The sequence below is a fragment of the Seriola aureovittata genome, chromosome 1 (assembly GCF_021018895.1).
Source record: "Seriola aureovittata isolate HTS-2021-v1 ecotype China chromosome 1, ASM2101889v1, whole genome shotgun sequence".
Taxonomy (NCBI): domain Eukaryota; kingdom Metazoa; phylum Chordata; class Actinopteri; order Carangiformes; family Carangidae; genus Seriola; species Seriola aureovittata.
Window position 1 is genome coordinate 17,307,713 of NC_079364.1, and position 15,626 is coordinate 17,323,338.

A 15,626-nucleotide genomic window follows, 5' to 3' on the forward strand; every position below is an offset into this window, starting at 1 on the left:
CTTAAATAGGATTTCTTTTTCAAAAACTGGAGTATTTTGAAAAAGTTGTGTTTGTACTTTTTCCTTGAGCCCCTAAACACAGAGGACTGACTACAATACCCACAATTCCAGACAAACAGAGTCACGCCCAGCTCTCTACTCACGTGACGAAGTGTCACATGTTCTTCGGCTTTCTACAATCTGCCAAAACACAGAGGGCTCAGTCATTCTCTGTTGGCTGAGAAACATCAAAGGTATCGTATCAAATTATCTGCATTTTAGCCTCTAACCTTGACTTAGAGACGACGACATAACAGTGAATATAACCGACGTAGAAATATTTCAACATGTGGCCTGTTGTATTTTGTGTTTAGCAGGGTGTAACGTTTGCTAACAGGCTATCGTAGCACGCAGAGCAACAAAGGGCAACATATGTCATTGTTATAATAATGAAAAGAAAAGCGATAATCTAATCACATTTAAAGCTATGAGGGGTTCATTTAATCAGTATTTGACGAAGGCGGCTGAAGGTGCATTTGTGTTGAGGTCAGCTGCAAACCATCAGCACCTTCCCATGTTACCAGTGACGTTAGCTTTACTTCTCTTAAAGTCTCTATAGACAGTGATTTAATGAGAGATCTGCTGCTCTACCGAATAGCTTTATTGTTTGAGATTTATGTTTGCTTTCGATAAATTGATGATCTGTTTTCTTTAAAGTAAGCTACATGTCACTAAACACAGTGACACTAGAACAGGGTAATGTTTTTAAAATGAAAAACATCATCTAACTAACTAAATAACTAACCAACTAACCTCTTTTAAACTCTTTATCTGTCAGCATGCTAGAGAAGTGCATGTATGTCCTTTTGCAAAACGGAAACAATTCAGGAACCAATGAATCAAAACTTTACTTTAAGGAACCAGACATGATCAAAAACTCCAGAGGGATACACATGGGGGCCAGTAGTGCAGGTTTTCATGTCAGCCATAAAGTAAGCAGCCCACTGTTGCACAAAAGATAATTGAGCTGTAACATGACAGCAAAACTGGAGATAATCCTGTCACATTACATTTCTTAAGAATTATGCCTTAGTCACCTATTTAAATTATATACATATTTCCGCTGCCGTCATCGTCTCATTTAAGAAAACACAATCTGTGTTGTACAAAAAATGACTTATGCTTCTTTCACATTCATTCAAACATTTAATCCAAATTATTTCTTTACAGTAATTTACATAGTATGTTGATATGATAACACATTGTTCAGTTGTTATTTCACAGTACAAGTATCTATAAATTCAAACAATATTTCATTACAGATCAGTCACTGAATGGCTCCAACATCACACTGAAACATCAGCTCCTCCTGACTGTTGTGGAACTAACGACGCTGGACATAAGATTTCAGATGCACCTGAGTGATCTTTGTCCTTTCACCTGGACTCTTTGATTAACTTTACTTACCTTTGGATCCAGAAAATTGGAGACAAATTTTCTGGGTTGCGAAAGGCATCACAGGCCGAGCCACAGCCTGAGGATTCATGGCGATTAACGCTGATGTGGAGGATTGGGGTGGAGTTGGCAGTAATGACTCTGGAGAAAGGGCATGGCTCTTGCAGAGCCCCAGCGTGGATTCTGTGCAGCACCTTGAGACGGATAGGAGGAGGAGCGGGGGCGTGTCGTCTTTGGGAGCAGTCTTCATCGTAGTGAATGCAGCACTGGGCGCAGGTTTACTCAATTTCCCTGCAGCCTTCAATATGGCAGGAGGCGTAACTGCAGGAGTGATGCTTCAAATGGTGAGGAGAAGTGAAAACACCCCTTTATACAGGTCCTTTCCTGCAGAATGAGGCAGGTGTTCAGGACTAAAAGCTTTTACTGTAATGACATAAACTGGGCCGCAATCTACTTTAAATTTCAGTTGATTCGATTATTTTTTAGATACATCTATTCATCATTTGCTCTGTAAAACCACAAAAAATACAATAAATGCCATTAGAAATGACTCAAGGCGATGTCTTTAAATGACGCACTAAGTCTGCCCACCATCTGAAACACAATTCAGTTTAACAGAGAGAAGGCAACAACTGTGGGTATTAAGGTCCTTGAAAACTGAAATATTCATGACTAATTGTGCAACAAGCAGAGTTCAAGTTTTGGAGAAAAATCATTCTTAGTTGTTTGTTATTAAGAATTTTAGACTGAAAAATGTGGATTATTCCTATTTGTCAGGACTATGTTGTGGTTTCATCAGATTTGATGCCAACATTTGAAAACGACCCCACATTTATCAGACTGTAATTTATATGTTACTAAACCCTGATTGCTGCAAAGAAGAAGCTGACATCTTATTTCTACTACTGAGTGCCGCCCACTTCAACCCAGTGAGAAGAGCACCTGAAAAAAAAAATATTGTTTTATATGATAAATGACTAAAGTTTGTGTCTAATTGTCTGAATGATAACCGATCCTGGCTTCAGTGTAAGCAGGTGCACAGTATTTACACATTAGTCTGCATTGAATTTTAGAATACATTCAAACTGTCTGCTGTTATCAGCTGTCATTTTTTCTTGTGACAGACATAAAACTGCTCTAGACAGTATAATGGGGAACTATAATGTGATGTTTTCCATGTGTTTGTGTTTCAGTGTATGCTGATCTTCATAATCAGCGGACTGGTGATTCTGGGCTACTGCTCCCAGGTTTGTGTCGCCTCAGGCCTGTCGCTGTCTGACTTCCTGGAAGTCTTCATCTCTTACTGTTACTGTAGTTTCTCTTTATTTCTCTCACCACATGCTGCTTTTCTCTCACTTCAATATTTTTTCTTCATTAGTGGTGAAACTATCAGAGCACTGTTCTTGTGTAATAGCTTTTTTGTCCTGCGGTTGTATTGCTGATGTAGTGCATTGCACAGAATCTCAGACTTTCACTTCCTGAATGGCTCAGACTTATGCTTACATGCTAAAACACATACAACATGCAAGTTTGAGTCAGTTTTACATTTAGATCTCTTCTTACTTAATAGATGATATTCATTTGGAGCCAGAAACATCTGCAGTGTATTTCTTTTAAATACAAAAGTCTTTTTAGCTGTAGGATGAACTTTGTCTTGAGGCTTGTGGTACCATGAGAATTATTGACTTGAGTATGATTGAGTGTGCTCATGCTGCAGTTATAAAACCATTACTTTCTCATCAAGCATTCCTTAAACTGAAGATGGTTACAGTCTGTAAGGCAAGGCAAAGCAAGTTTATTTATATGGCACCATGCAGACACAAGGCAATTCAAAGTGCTTTACAGAGGCATGGGGTGTATTTCTTTATTCCAGTCCCTTTACTGCTGAATCCATTACACTTTTATCCTTTTATCCTGGTTTCTTCAGGTCAGTAACGAAAGCACCTATCAGGAGGTTGTTCGAGCCACTTGTGGGAAAGTCACAGGAGTCATATGTGAAGTAGCCATTGCTGTCTACACCTTTGGCACTTGCATTGCCTTCTTTATTGTCATTGGAGACCAGCTGGATCGCTGTAAGTATAGTCGCACTGAATCACCCAACAGCCACCCTTACCCTTGTATAGTTGTCATTACTTATTGTTCTTTCTCCTATATTTCCATGGACTCTGTCATTTTGCCCTACATTTGTGTGTTTGAACAAAGGAAGATATCTAGTGTTAGTGCTGCTGAGCTTTAAAATAATACAAGGTAGTGCCATTATTGAAAAGGGCAAAGAGCATCAAGGATGACACCACTCAGCTTTTTCTCTCAGTAAATGTGTCCCTCATGTGATCCGCTCTTACATTTCCGTGCACTGAGACGCTGACAGAGTAGAATTCCTACTCCTGCCTGTTTCTGGAAATAGACTTTGACCTCCCACCTCATTCTGCCTTTTGAAATGAATGAATGAATGGAGTGGCTGTGATGTTCATTAACTACTTTGCTAAATCTCTGCCATGTGTAAAGCAGTTTGGGGCTAATTCCCACCGTGGCACTTTGTAACATTTCTCCAGCATACACCACTGCCTCCCTCTCTACTTGTCTGTCCTTCTCAAAAACATTTCCCTGTTGTTTTTTTTTTCCAGTGATAGCAGCAGTGGCTCATGACACAGATAGTACCGGTGGCTTCTGGTACACTGACCGCAAATTTACCATTGTTGTTACTGCTGTCTTGGTTATTCTTCCTCTCTCCATCCCCAAAGAGATTGGCTTTCAGAAGTATGCCAGGTACAAAGCTCTGTCGCTCTGTCTACTCACTCTGCTTATTTCCTCACTGAGGATTACTTTTACCTTCCATGGTAATCACGTCTGAGTTATCGTTCTTCATTGCAGTGCACTGAGTGTGATGGGAACCTGGTATGTTACCATCGTGGTCATTATAAAATACATCTGGCCAGATAAAGAGATGACTCCGGGCTATGGTCCCACCAGGTGAGCCACACACCCACTCACCATGACACTGCCCTTACTTTATGCAGCTAACAGCTTTTCAGAAACTTCTTACTAATTATTTGAGCATTGTCCGAAGACTCATTCAAGCAGAAGCATCTTCATCCTCGTCATCTTGCTTTGCTTGAGTCGCTAAATCACTGTGTTTGTTACAGTTCTGCTTCCTGGACTGCAGTTTTCAATGCAATGCCCACCATATGCTTTGGTTTCCAGGTATTTCCTCATATGGTATCATTAAATGATTTGCCTCTCTTATTATTTGAGTATAAAATCGATGAATCATTTTTGCCTTATCTTCTTTCTCCTGATCTCTCTCTACAGTGCCATGTCAGCTGTGTGCCAGTCTTCAACAGCATGAGCAGGAAAGAGATAAGACCTTGGGGACTTGTGGTCACTCTCAGCATGATAATCTGCCTCTTTGTTTACACAGGAACAGGTACTGTCAATGTGTGCGATGTGTACTCAGTGTTTACTCAGTGATGATGAATTGGGTGATACACTGAAATATTTATTTCAAAAATCAAACTTTGTAACAAGCGACAGCTCATTTTCTCCACTTTATCGGTTCTCTTGTCTCTGAATCTGATATATAGAAATCACCATATGACGGATCAGTGTTTCAATGTCAGTTTACACTACACTGACGGCAAAAGAGAAATATTGTGCAGCTTTGTTGCAGGTCACATGACTCGTGACTGGCTGTCAGTACTTAAAACGCTTGTGATTTGTGTTGATCAGGTGTCTGCGGCTTCCTGACTTTTGGCTCCAATGTCAGTCAGGACGTGTTGATGTCGTACCCTCCTGATGATATTGCTGTGGCCATCGCAAGAGCTTTTATTGTCATCTGTGTGATCACATCCTACCCCATTTTACACTTCTGTGGCAGGTCAGATACACTGAAAATAAAATGCTGTTGAGGCTGGACTGAGCTGATATTTATATTTAAGAATAAAAAGAACTTATCATATATCGACTGATAGTTATTAGTTTTACATAAACACACTATGTAATGGAAACACTTTCTAAATTAACTTGCATATCTTCAGCATTTCTGTTACTTTCTGGCAAAATATACGCCGATACTGATCTGATCTGAGATAAGATAATATCGTCTGATCAATGAGCCAGAACGATTTATCCCTCTGGTTTTGTCTTGACTTGCTGATGCACTGATCTGAGATACTAAATCATTATAAGGATCGATACTGAAATTATTAAATGTATTGAGCATGGGCAGAATGTGACATACCCACATTAAATATGTTCAACTGAATCAATCAGGGACTGTTTTTAATAGAAAAAAAAAATGTATTTGCACAAGCCTAAAAATAATTCTAATGTATGAACTTGTATGAAGCTTCATGTCACCTCACACATAAAAGAATGATTCAGTTCAGTTAGATGTAAAGATCCATAAATGGAAAGAGGCGAAAAGAGCACTGTTGTTGGATTGATTTCAGCCAATACCTTTGTTTAGTTTTCAGAATGAGTATTGGGGAGGAAAAAATTACAAGGGTCCGGTGCTTCCCTTGTGTGTGCTACAGAAAAGTTTCGTTATTTATCGCTTTAGTTTATGGAGCATTTCCTCACTGCTCTCTGGTGTGATCATGTGTCTTTCCAGGGCAGTTATAGAAGGACTTTGGCTGCGTTTTCAAGGTGAACAGGTGGAGGTGTGTGTACGTCGTGAGCAGAGGAGGAGGATCCTGCAGACCCTGGTGTGGTTTGTCGTCACCCTCATCCTCGCCCTCTTCATCCCAGATATTGGTCGGGTGATCTCGCTGATCGGAGGATTGGCGGCCTGTTTTATCTTTGTCTTCCCAGGTAACACTGCCCTCATCGTGTGCACTGTTTCAGACTTCCTTACGACCCCAATTTAAATGTCTCTCTGTAATGTCTTTATGTCATGTCTCTTAAACTTAACAGGTCTGTGTTTGATGCAAGCCAAACTATCAGAGACGGACAGCCGGACAGCCAGGTGAGATGCTGCTTATTACATCACTTTATTACATCATGTCATTTACTGATGTTTAGAAGGTTTCTCCATATCTCCAGATCCTCAAAGACTAACCATCTAAATAAAAAAATAAAAACTTTTAGCCGTATAATGAAGCATTTTTCAAACATTTCCTAAATTGTGACTCTATTCCATAATCAGAACATGGCAGTAAAAATAAAAAAATCACTTTTTTTTTTTTTTTTATTGATAAGATTAGATGTTGAAATACTGTGTAAATATGCAGAATTGGGTGTTATTTATCTGCTCTGAGTGAGCCTTTCACATCAGAGTCATCTGCTACACTCATTTCCACTGTCCTCTCTTTCACAGCTGGCATGGATTGGTAGTCTTTGGTGTTGTCATGGTTACAATCGGAGCTTTCATCTTTGGTCTCACCACAACCAACTCCATCTATCAAGACATCAACAGCTAAGAGGAACATTTTTCGCAGAGCATGTGGTGTCCTCATTATTGAAGACGAGGGAGGGGTGGGGTGTGCTTAGTCCTGTGCTGCTATTCTGAACTACTGGATAAGATGGAGAAGCATCTCATGACACTCATTTAAAAAAAAAATCAAGACCACTGTGGCATCCCTGCTCCCGGGTTAAAAGCCCCAGAGCTCTTTGCTCAGTCAGGGAGTAGTCGAAGACACCACACAACGCCAAGTGACTTCAGAAACTTTGCCTTTTATTTTCTGTAAAATTTAAATTGCATGTTTTATGTTTTGATGATGGGTTTAACTTGCAGTGAAAATAGTTTGACAGTGTAGCCATTCCACAGGGCCACAGAGGGCCTCCCTTGTCTCTGGACCCTGTATGGGTGACGCATTCCTGTCCTGTTTACAAGAGCTGAAGGACTTTGTATAGAAAGGTCTTCAAATCAGATTGATTGTTTTTTTTTTTTATAATGAAATTGTACCAATTTGTGTATTTTTAACTTGCATGTCAAAGTAAATGTTTCTTATCATTGAATCGACATGTTGTGGTTCCCAGGTCTAATCCAGGTCTAGACTCTATATTGGCGCCGCTGATAGTTTGTCCACTAATTGAGAATTTTGTTTGTTTTTCCTATGAAAAATTGAACTGAGTGATAGGATTGCACCCACGAGGACACAGCATTGTTAATGAGGGAGGTGCTAACTGCAGGTCTTGTTGATTTGTTCACGTCCAGTCAGTACCTCTAAATGAGTGGAAAATGTGAGGTTTTCAACTACATAGCCATGGTAAACAAATCATATTACATTTTGGAATAGATGTAGGAAGTCATTTTAGTTATTTATTTTTTTATTTTTGTTGGTTTCTTATATATTTCATAAAGTTTTGTACTGTGAAGGTGAGGTTAAACCATATTAGTTAAGACAGGTTTGCAAAAGTACAAAGTTACAGTCATGTGCTGTAAGCCCGCAGACCTTTAAAAGCAGGTGGTTACTTCTATGTCCAGAACAATTAAGTGTCAAACAGGCTGAAAACCACAGCAGTGTGCCTCCCCAAACGCTGTGCAGCACAGCATCACCTCCACATTCAGGATATGAGAACTCAGACTCTTTCAGGACTGTCAATTCCTACAGAGCAGGGTTTTGAAAATGACGCCGTCTTTGTGAATGTAAACAAGAGATTGGAGTATCTTACACAGAATTCAGTTTGCACATGTACACACTGCTACTGGCAGTGATGTGTGGAAAAGTCAAGTAGTTGGACTCTTAAGTGTGAGGTTTGAGTTACTTGAATCAGCTGACACCACTGCAGAAACTCAAGAATGATGAGTTATAAATAATTTTTGTTCTTTTTTGACTAAAACCAAAGTGTGAACTTTCTTTTTTTTTTTTATGCCCCAGCATTCAAAACCTCATCTATTCAACACTAAAGATGTTTAGAATATAAAGTATGTTTAAATGATTTACAATGCCACAGTGATAAAAACTAAAGGGTATTTAATCCTGGTTTTACGTTTATTCAATTACACTTTATCAGCTTTGGGGTTGCTAAGTGTGTTATGATCCATAATTCAAGTGAGATTCAAGGCTGACAGCCATTTGATTCTACTATTTATTCAGGTTTTTATCAAACTAAGCAATAAGGTGTTTTACTTTTGTATATGAGGGACAGACATGGTAAAAGGGATTTTTTTTTTTCTTCCCAGAAAAGCAAGTACATTGTATTAGTCACACAGGTGACAAATACAACATAATTTTGAGAAAGGGAAAGAAGCTGTAGTCAAAACATTAATGAATCCTCTGTGGGACCAGTACAAAAAGTAAAGTGTCAGACTTTTTATCTTATTTAAAATTTTTTGCAATCATTTTTGGAATGTAATTTGTTTTCAACCATTTGTGTCAAATTTTTATGATTTTTTTTCTTTTACTCTATTGGTGCTACAGATGAGTGGATAGCAGCTTCATCTATAACAGTGATTTATTGTTTGCTGGTTGGAAGAATGTACAACTTTTCTCAAGGCATTTGTTCATCAGAAATCATTTTTCCTTGTTTCTACAGAACGATGACGCATAAAAATTATGTTCATTGGCAAGTTTTAAAGGAACCTGCCTATGATATGATACTCCAATAAATTAACTACAATCAATGTCTGTGAATAAATATGACAATCCATGTGTCAGTGGCAGTTCAACAAAACATTTAATTAAAAGACAAATGATGAGTTAAGTTGCAGTTTTTAACAAGACAGTTTGCTCTGAATTTACTGACAATGTTCAATCACCTTGTATCATTTACATTTGCTGAAAATATTGATATGACAAAAACAAACATTCTGCTTTACATCAGTGCCACAGAGAAAAGCATTATTTAAAAGTACAGTACAATGTGCTATGTATCTGGACAAAGACTCTGTTTTGGCTTTATGTATTCACAATACTGGCTTTACAGTGTAAAAGGCGTAAAACACAGATTAAAAAAAGAAAGAAAAGCTTTTCACATTCATATTGTGTGATCAGTGTAGGAAGTGCAGCCCTTTTACACATACCTTGAGGACAATAATCTGAACCAAAATATAGTTTGAGCCAAACAGACTGTCCTTAAATGACCAAATCAGTCAGTTAATCTCAATCCAAATAAGCCTGTGTTTCACCTTTGCTAAAGACCAGACTGAAGCCAAAAAAGTGACTTAAGCATGATTATTCAAGTTTGTTAACTTGTTTGGTAAGTTTTGATCCTTTGAAATAGAGGGACATTGTATAAAGGGCTGTAATTCCAACAATGTTCACCTAGTAAAGAGACGTAAACATCCTCAAATCTCAAAATTGGCAGTTGAATCGTTGCATCTCAAATCCAATGTGATGCAGAGAAGAGTCAACACACAGCACTGCAAGAACAATGAAAAATAATAGCTGCTTTAACAGTCCTTTTCCCTCTAAATTCATCTTCCCTGAGAAAAATGTACCATCTAACAAGTGGCCAGTACAGGTTTATATACAAGTGGCAGGAAATAGTCAGTGAATGCATGAATTTGTCCTAAAATATGGTCGGCTCTTCATCCAAGTTACAATTCTGAACACAATCTATCTTAACTGATGACACACAAATCATTGTACTATTCTTGTCCATGTTGAAAATATCATTCAAACATTGACAGTGTAGGCTGGAAAAAGTGTGTGAACCTCTTAGCTAATGACATCTACTAAAGCAAATTGGAGTCAGGAGTTATCAGGAGTCCAACCACTGAAACCAGACAGGGAGTATGGGTTAGGGTTAACAAACGAACAGACAACATATTGAGTTTTATGTTCAGAAGAAACATCTGCGGCTGTGAAACACGCCTTGCAAAAAAGAGCTCAAGAACTGTTGATTTGCATAAAGCTGAAAGGGGAGATGACTCTTGAGTTTAGATATACATCAGTCCACAGTCTATAAATGGAGATGACTTAGTTCTGTGACTACTCTACCTAGAAGAGGGCGCCCTGCTAAGATGAATGCTCAGTGAGGTACCAAAGAACCTTAGAGTAACACCTAAAGGTTCAAAGGAATGATTGGCGCTGGTTAACAGCTCTGTTCATGAGTCGACCATACGCAAATGATGATGAGTGATGAAACTAATGCTTATGAAAACTATGATAAAGAACTATGGTGTAAAAAAAAAGAAAAAGAAAAAAGGAACTGCATACTAACATGAAAACATTATCCCAGAGGTGAAGTACAGTGGAGGGAGCATCATGATTTGGTGTTTTGCTGCCTCTGGACCTGGACACACTCGTCCACCTGCTGAAGCAGCTCTACAGAATGACTTCAAAAGAAGAAAATCCACCTGTAGGGAGTGGCCCAGTCAGAGCCCAGACCTTAATAGGCAATTAGGGAATTGCTGCCAAAGGAGGTTCAACTAGTTACTAAATCCAAAGGTTGACTTACTTTTTCTACCAGCACTGTGAATGTTTGGTGGGTGTTTTCAACAAAGAGTATAATTGTTGGTGTGATATTATCTTAGGGACACTGTGCTTGTCTACATTTATCAGTCTGGAAAACCTGGTCATTCCAAATAATTCACATATTTTTTTTTGACACTCTACACACATACTCATCTTTTTCATGACTCAGTAGAAGCCATTTGTTATGAATGACTGGAACATGTGGAAAGCTGGACCTGGAGCCCACTGAGGAACCATGTGACCGGCACCCTGAAACACAGCACAGTGGTATTTCACATCACCAACCTAAAACAGCACAGCCATGCTTCTATGGCAGACACTAAACAACACACTGGTGGTTACCTTGACTGTCAGGAAAGTTATGTTTCCAAACTGTTGGTAGAAACCGGCAATCTGGTCTTCATGAATCCAGCTCTGATACTTAGTGGTTGCCTGAAAACATTTATTGGTAGCATTAAGAAATGTGTCTTTTTGTAGTTTGGTATAAGATCTTTCCTGAAATTAAAGTTCCTACCTTCAGGCCAAGGTCCTCCACAAACCACTGGTCTCCCAGGAAGTTGCAGGCCATGTCAGTGTCTCCATTGTAGACGAGCGCCCGCACGCCCAGAGAGAGCAGCTTCAGATACACCTCCTTCACAGTTGTGTACAGGGTGGTGTAATGCTCCCCAACAATATCACTGCGATGAAGAATTTGTTATCAACATGATAAACATGTCACTGACCTCCAACCTAACCGCACACATACAATATAGTTACAGAAGACTGTCGATCCAACAGATTACAGGCTGAAATTACTACTTCAATGTGTTAAAAATCAGTATTTATTTAGGGGAAGATTAGTATAATCCACATATGGTTTAAAAACAACAGTAGTGCAATGTGAATACTTTTTACTGTGCGCATTTATCCCTTCTGTTGTCGTCGTGTGTACAGAAATGCGTTGCAGTGCTTTCAACAAGCCAGTCAAGGGTTACAATCAATACAATGTACTGCTGAAATTACAAAAGTAAAAGAGATTTGGATTCATCTTTGGGTGGCAAGGTCAGATCTGATGTAATATTGTGATACAAAGAGTTCCCACAGCTCCTTGTTATTACATTATTGACGCGTCGACCACCTACAGACAAATACCAACAGGAAGGACTTGGGATGACAGTGATGTCATAATCATCTAATCACATTCGTTATTTTACTGTAACACACCTGCAGATGTCCCACGGTGGCAGCGTATCTGGAATGTGTAAAGCTTTCCTCACATCGCCTCTGTTCAGCCAGTTCATCTGAGCCGTACTGTTGATGCAGGGAGGAACTTCACCCAGAGACACGAAGGGAGTCGCTCTGTCTGAAAACTTCATTAAAAAGATGTTAATCATTAACGCTACAGGACAATGAGAATTTGAAGCACAGGTGCAAGGCCAAGACGGGAAACGCTCACTTTGTGGCCTTGAGGATTTTTCCTGCAGTTCTTAAACAGATGACTCATGGTTCTCTCATAGCCTCTGTGGGATCTTCTCTGCCCCTCACAATCCAAGTAGAGGGCATACTCATTAAGTCCGATCTCATACACAATATGAAAAGCCATGGTCACCTGAAGGGAGACAAGGACAAAGTAAAATTTGAAAGAGTAGTGCCAGGAATTCCCAGCTGTATACTGTAGAAATAGTGCATACGTACCAGCTTATTGCACATCTCTGAACTGGAGTTGTAAAAATTACAGCTCCCCTTCTCACAGCAATTTATGTTCAGATCACGCCACAAACTGCAGACAAAACAAGGCTATAAAATGACAATCTGCATCAACTATGTGTAACTTTCACCTTAGCTTGATGTCAGTAATTCTGTCATATTGATCTAAAACATTAAAATGAGACACTCTGTAAGGTTGTATTGCATGTTGGTAACTTTGGTTTAAGGATGTCCTGAACGTGAACTTTAGGTAGGCTGCTGACGTTTGGGGGAGCAGGAGATCACGGAGTCTATTACACGTCAAGGGTTTTATGGTTATTTTGGTGTTTAGAAGATTATCTACGTCCTGGCAGAGATTTAGTGATGCAGGTACTTCCCGGAGGATGTAAGCAATAAAAGTGAAACACTGAGAGAAAGGTTTTGAGGTCAAACAGATGATAATTACCAGGCCCTGATCAAGTTAGGATACAAGCAGCTCAAGTTCTGTCATTCAGTGAGAGACCTGGTGTACCCAGCACCAGATCTGTCCTTTGTGCACAAATAAACCAGCCAAATTGATCTGATAAGTACACCTTTTCATCTCTCGGTCACAAGAAATCATCTTTTCACACTCTGTATGTTACATTGGTTCTAGTAGAATAACAACCATAAAAGTAAATTTGAATGTTTTGAATTTGGTTTTCTGAAATTTAGGGGGAAAAAAAGCAGTATGTCCCAATTCCACACCACAAACTAAATGTAATCTGTACTGCTGTATGTACTATATTCTTACTGTCCTACTATACTTTTTGGCTGTTAGTATTTATAAAAATACAAAAGTGTCCGACAGCACACTCAATGACATACTCAAAACCTGCTCAGAATTCATGTTTAGTATAAAATTCAGAAACTGCTAAGGACTTAAAACATTCAAATACTCTGCTATTCTGATGAATTGACCAATGAATGATGAAGCTGTATTCTGTAGATCTTGTATGTGGTGTCTTCAGACTCCAGACAGTCTTTCATTTTACACATGATCTATCTAAAAATCTATCTAATTTGACGTTATGCATATTTTGTGTGGGGGAGCATACAAGCCTTTCATGGCTTTTGTACATTTTCCCTCAGAGTAAAAGCAAACAAGCTTCCGCTACAAGGTGCCACTTACTCTTCTCCAAAGAGGCCGTGATAGTAACCAAAGTAGATCAAAGCTTGGTCATTGAGGGCAAAACTGCTGATACCATTTCCCACTGCAAAGCCCTGAAAACAAGTGAACAATCAAAAATAAATATGCTTGGCTACGTGCCTCTAAAGTACTGATAGTGAGCAGCTGATGGTGCTGCTGAGCAAAACATCTGAGGCTGAAGATAAACAGAGGCTTGCAAGAAGCAACTCACCTTGAAGTTGATTTTGGCAGATCCTGTAGCCACGCGCAGGCTGAGGGTTGGTGCGTAAATTCCACCATAACTCTCTCCAAAGATGAAGAAATCATTTTGAGTGAAATTGGGGAACTTGACAAAGAAACTCTGGAGGGCTTTATAATTATCATCAGCTACCTAAGAGAAGAACATATGCAATGGTTTCTTGTCCAGTATGGTCTCTGGTTGTTTCTAAGCATTTCTTTGAATTTTAAAATCTATTATGACTTATCTAACAGATTGAACTGACCTGGTCATCATCGGTTGCATATTTTTGGTCATCAGAGTAGGAATATCCCACTCCTGCAGGAGATTCTAGATACAACAAGTTGGCAATCTTGTTCCAGCTCAATGTGTTCTCATACAGTGTGGCTCCATCATCATTCACCTGAAAAGCAAAGTCCACAGTGCCTATTCAGAGTCACTTTGATTCAGTGCACAGGTATATTTATACACACAGTGTGCACGCTCACATGAAATGGTCCATTCTCTGACAGGAATCCATCCAGTGAGCTACAGCCAGGACCTCCATTCAGCCAGAGGACCACAGGGTCTTTGACTGGGTCCCTCTGAGAGGTCACAAACCTGCAGGAGATCAGGACTAAAGTTAGATACTGTAAACTGCATGACACAGTTGAATGCAAAACTTTGGGTTCATACATGCTATCTTTTGCACATGTATCATTGACTGATTATTTTTCTTATTTATTTAAGCTCATGAACTAAAAAGGAACAGCACATCAACATTTGAGGATATTTGACTGTACGTGTTGCAGTTTGAGTATTTACTTGCCAAAACAAATGTTTTTTTCTCCATTGTGTGTATTTTCTGCTTTTTCTGGTATTGGGGTATTGGACTTCATCAAGAAAATCATCAGAACATTAATCGATTATTAAAATAATTGATGGCGGCAGCGCTACACCTAAATAATGTCATAAATAGCCAGTCACAGGGGACTCTTTACTGCAGAACTTTTGATACTTAAACAACATTTTGCTGATATTACTTCAGTACTTTTACTTAGGTAGGTTTTTATACTGTTGTATTAGTACTTTAACTAAAGCAAAAGAAGTGCATACTTCGTCCGCCAGTTTCTTACCAGTAATGGAGAAACTTCCCCGGCCGTGCCTGGAGGTACCCTGACCACTGTCGGTAGTTGGGTTTGAACGTCATACCTGGCAGGTACGTCACCTCATCAGGAGCGTACTGAGCCCGGGAGCCGAGCTGCAACACGGCCAGCAAACACACCAGCAAACTCCCGGAGAACATCACCAAACCTCACTCACTTCTAACAACGACAACACAGCAGCTCGCGTCAGTTTAAGGGAAGGGACGAGGCTTGTTAGCTGACTTCCTCCAGAGTCTTCAACTGTACCTCCGCGTGAACATGACCAACCAGTCATGTGACTGCTGCTGCGGGTCACGTGACCAGCGCCTGACTTCCCACGGAAGTATTGGACATCGACATTGCAAAGGCAGGTCTGAAATGTTGGAAGCTGGCTTCTTCAGTTATCATCGAATTGTTATGTAAAAACCGGAACCCCCCAAAAACAGTTTTAATGCAACACATTTACAGTACAAGTACAGGAGCGTACTATACCACTGAGACATGAAAGATATATGGTTTTATGCAAAAGTTTTTTGTTGAGGATGTTTGAAGTGAACAGAAGTAAATACAAACATAGTACCTTTTGAAAAACCAGCCATTCTTCAAATGTTAATTCACAGTTACTTTTTATTTCACAA

General features: G+C 39.4%; 2 protein-coding genes across 3 annotated transcripts; one reads left to right on the forward strand and one right to left on the reverse strand.

Moving 5' to 3' along the window:
• Nucleotides 1-147: 147 nt before the first annotated feature.
• Nucleotides 148-9,073, forward strand: slc38a7 (solute carrier family 38 member 7). The gene is made up of 12 exons (XM_056374431.1): nucleotides 148-233; nucleotides 1,302-1,778; nucleotides 2,628-2,681; nucleotides 3,362-3,506; nucleotides 4,059-4,200; nucleotides 4,306-4,404; nucleotides 4,578-4,635; nucleotides 4,744-4,858; nucleotides 5,161-5,308; nucleotides 6,044-6,243; nucleotides 6,346-6,397; nucleotides 6,749-9,073. The coding sequence occupies exons 2-12, from the start codon at nucleotides 1,524-1,526 to the stop codon at nucleotides 6,849-6,851; spliced, it is 1,371 nt and encodes a 456-aa protein (XP_056230406.1). The 5' UTR covers nucleotides 148-233; nucleotides 1,302-1,523; the 3' UTR covers nucleotides 6,852-9,073.
• On the reverse strand, nucleotides 9,033-15,282 carry si:ch211-122f10.4 (cathepsin A-like). Of its 2 annotated transcripts, XR_008827338.1 has the most exons (12): nucleotides 14,980-15,282; nucleotides 14,353-14,464; nucleotides 14,130-14,267; nucleotides 13,859-14,017; nucleotides 13,630-13,721; nucleotides 12,468-12,552; nucleotides 12,229-12,381; nucleotides 11,997-12,142; nucleotides 11,308-11,470; nucleotides 11,136-11,225; nucleotides 10,540-11,042; nucleotides 9,033-10,092 (listed from the first exon to the last, which is right to left on the reverse strand). XR_008827338.1 is itself a non-coding variant. In XM_056374415.1 (11 exons), exons 1-11 carry the CDS (start codon nucleotides 15,147-15,149, stop codon nucleotides 10,959-10,961), a joined length of 1,392 nt encoding a protein of 463 aa, XP_056230390.1. In that variant the 5' UTR covers nucleotides 15,150-15,282; the 3' UTR covers nucleotides 9,033-10,958. The 2 variants fall into 2 exon arrangements, 1 of the variants encoding a protein (XP_056230390.1); XM_056374415.1 differs by having other exon boundaries at nucleotides 9,033-11,042.
• Nucleotides 15,283-15,626: the final 344 nt, after the last annotated feature.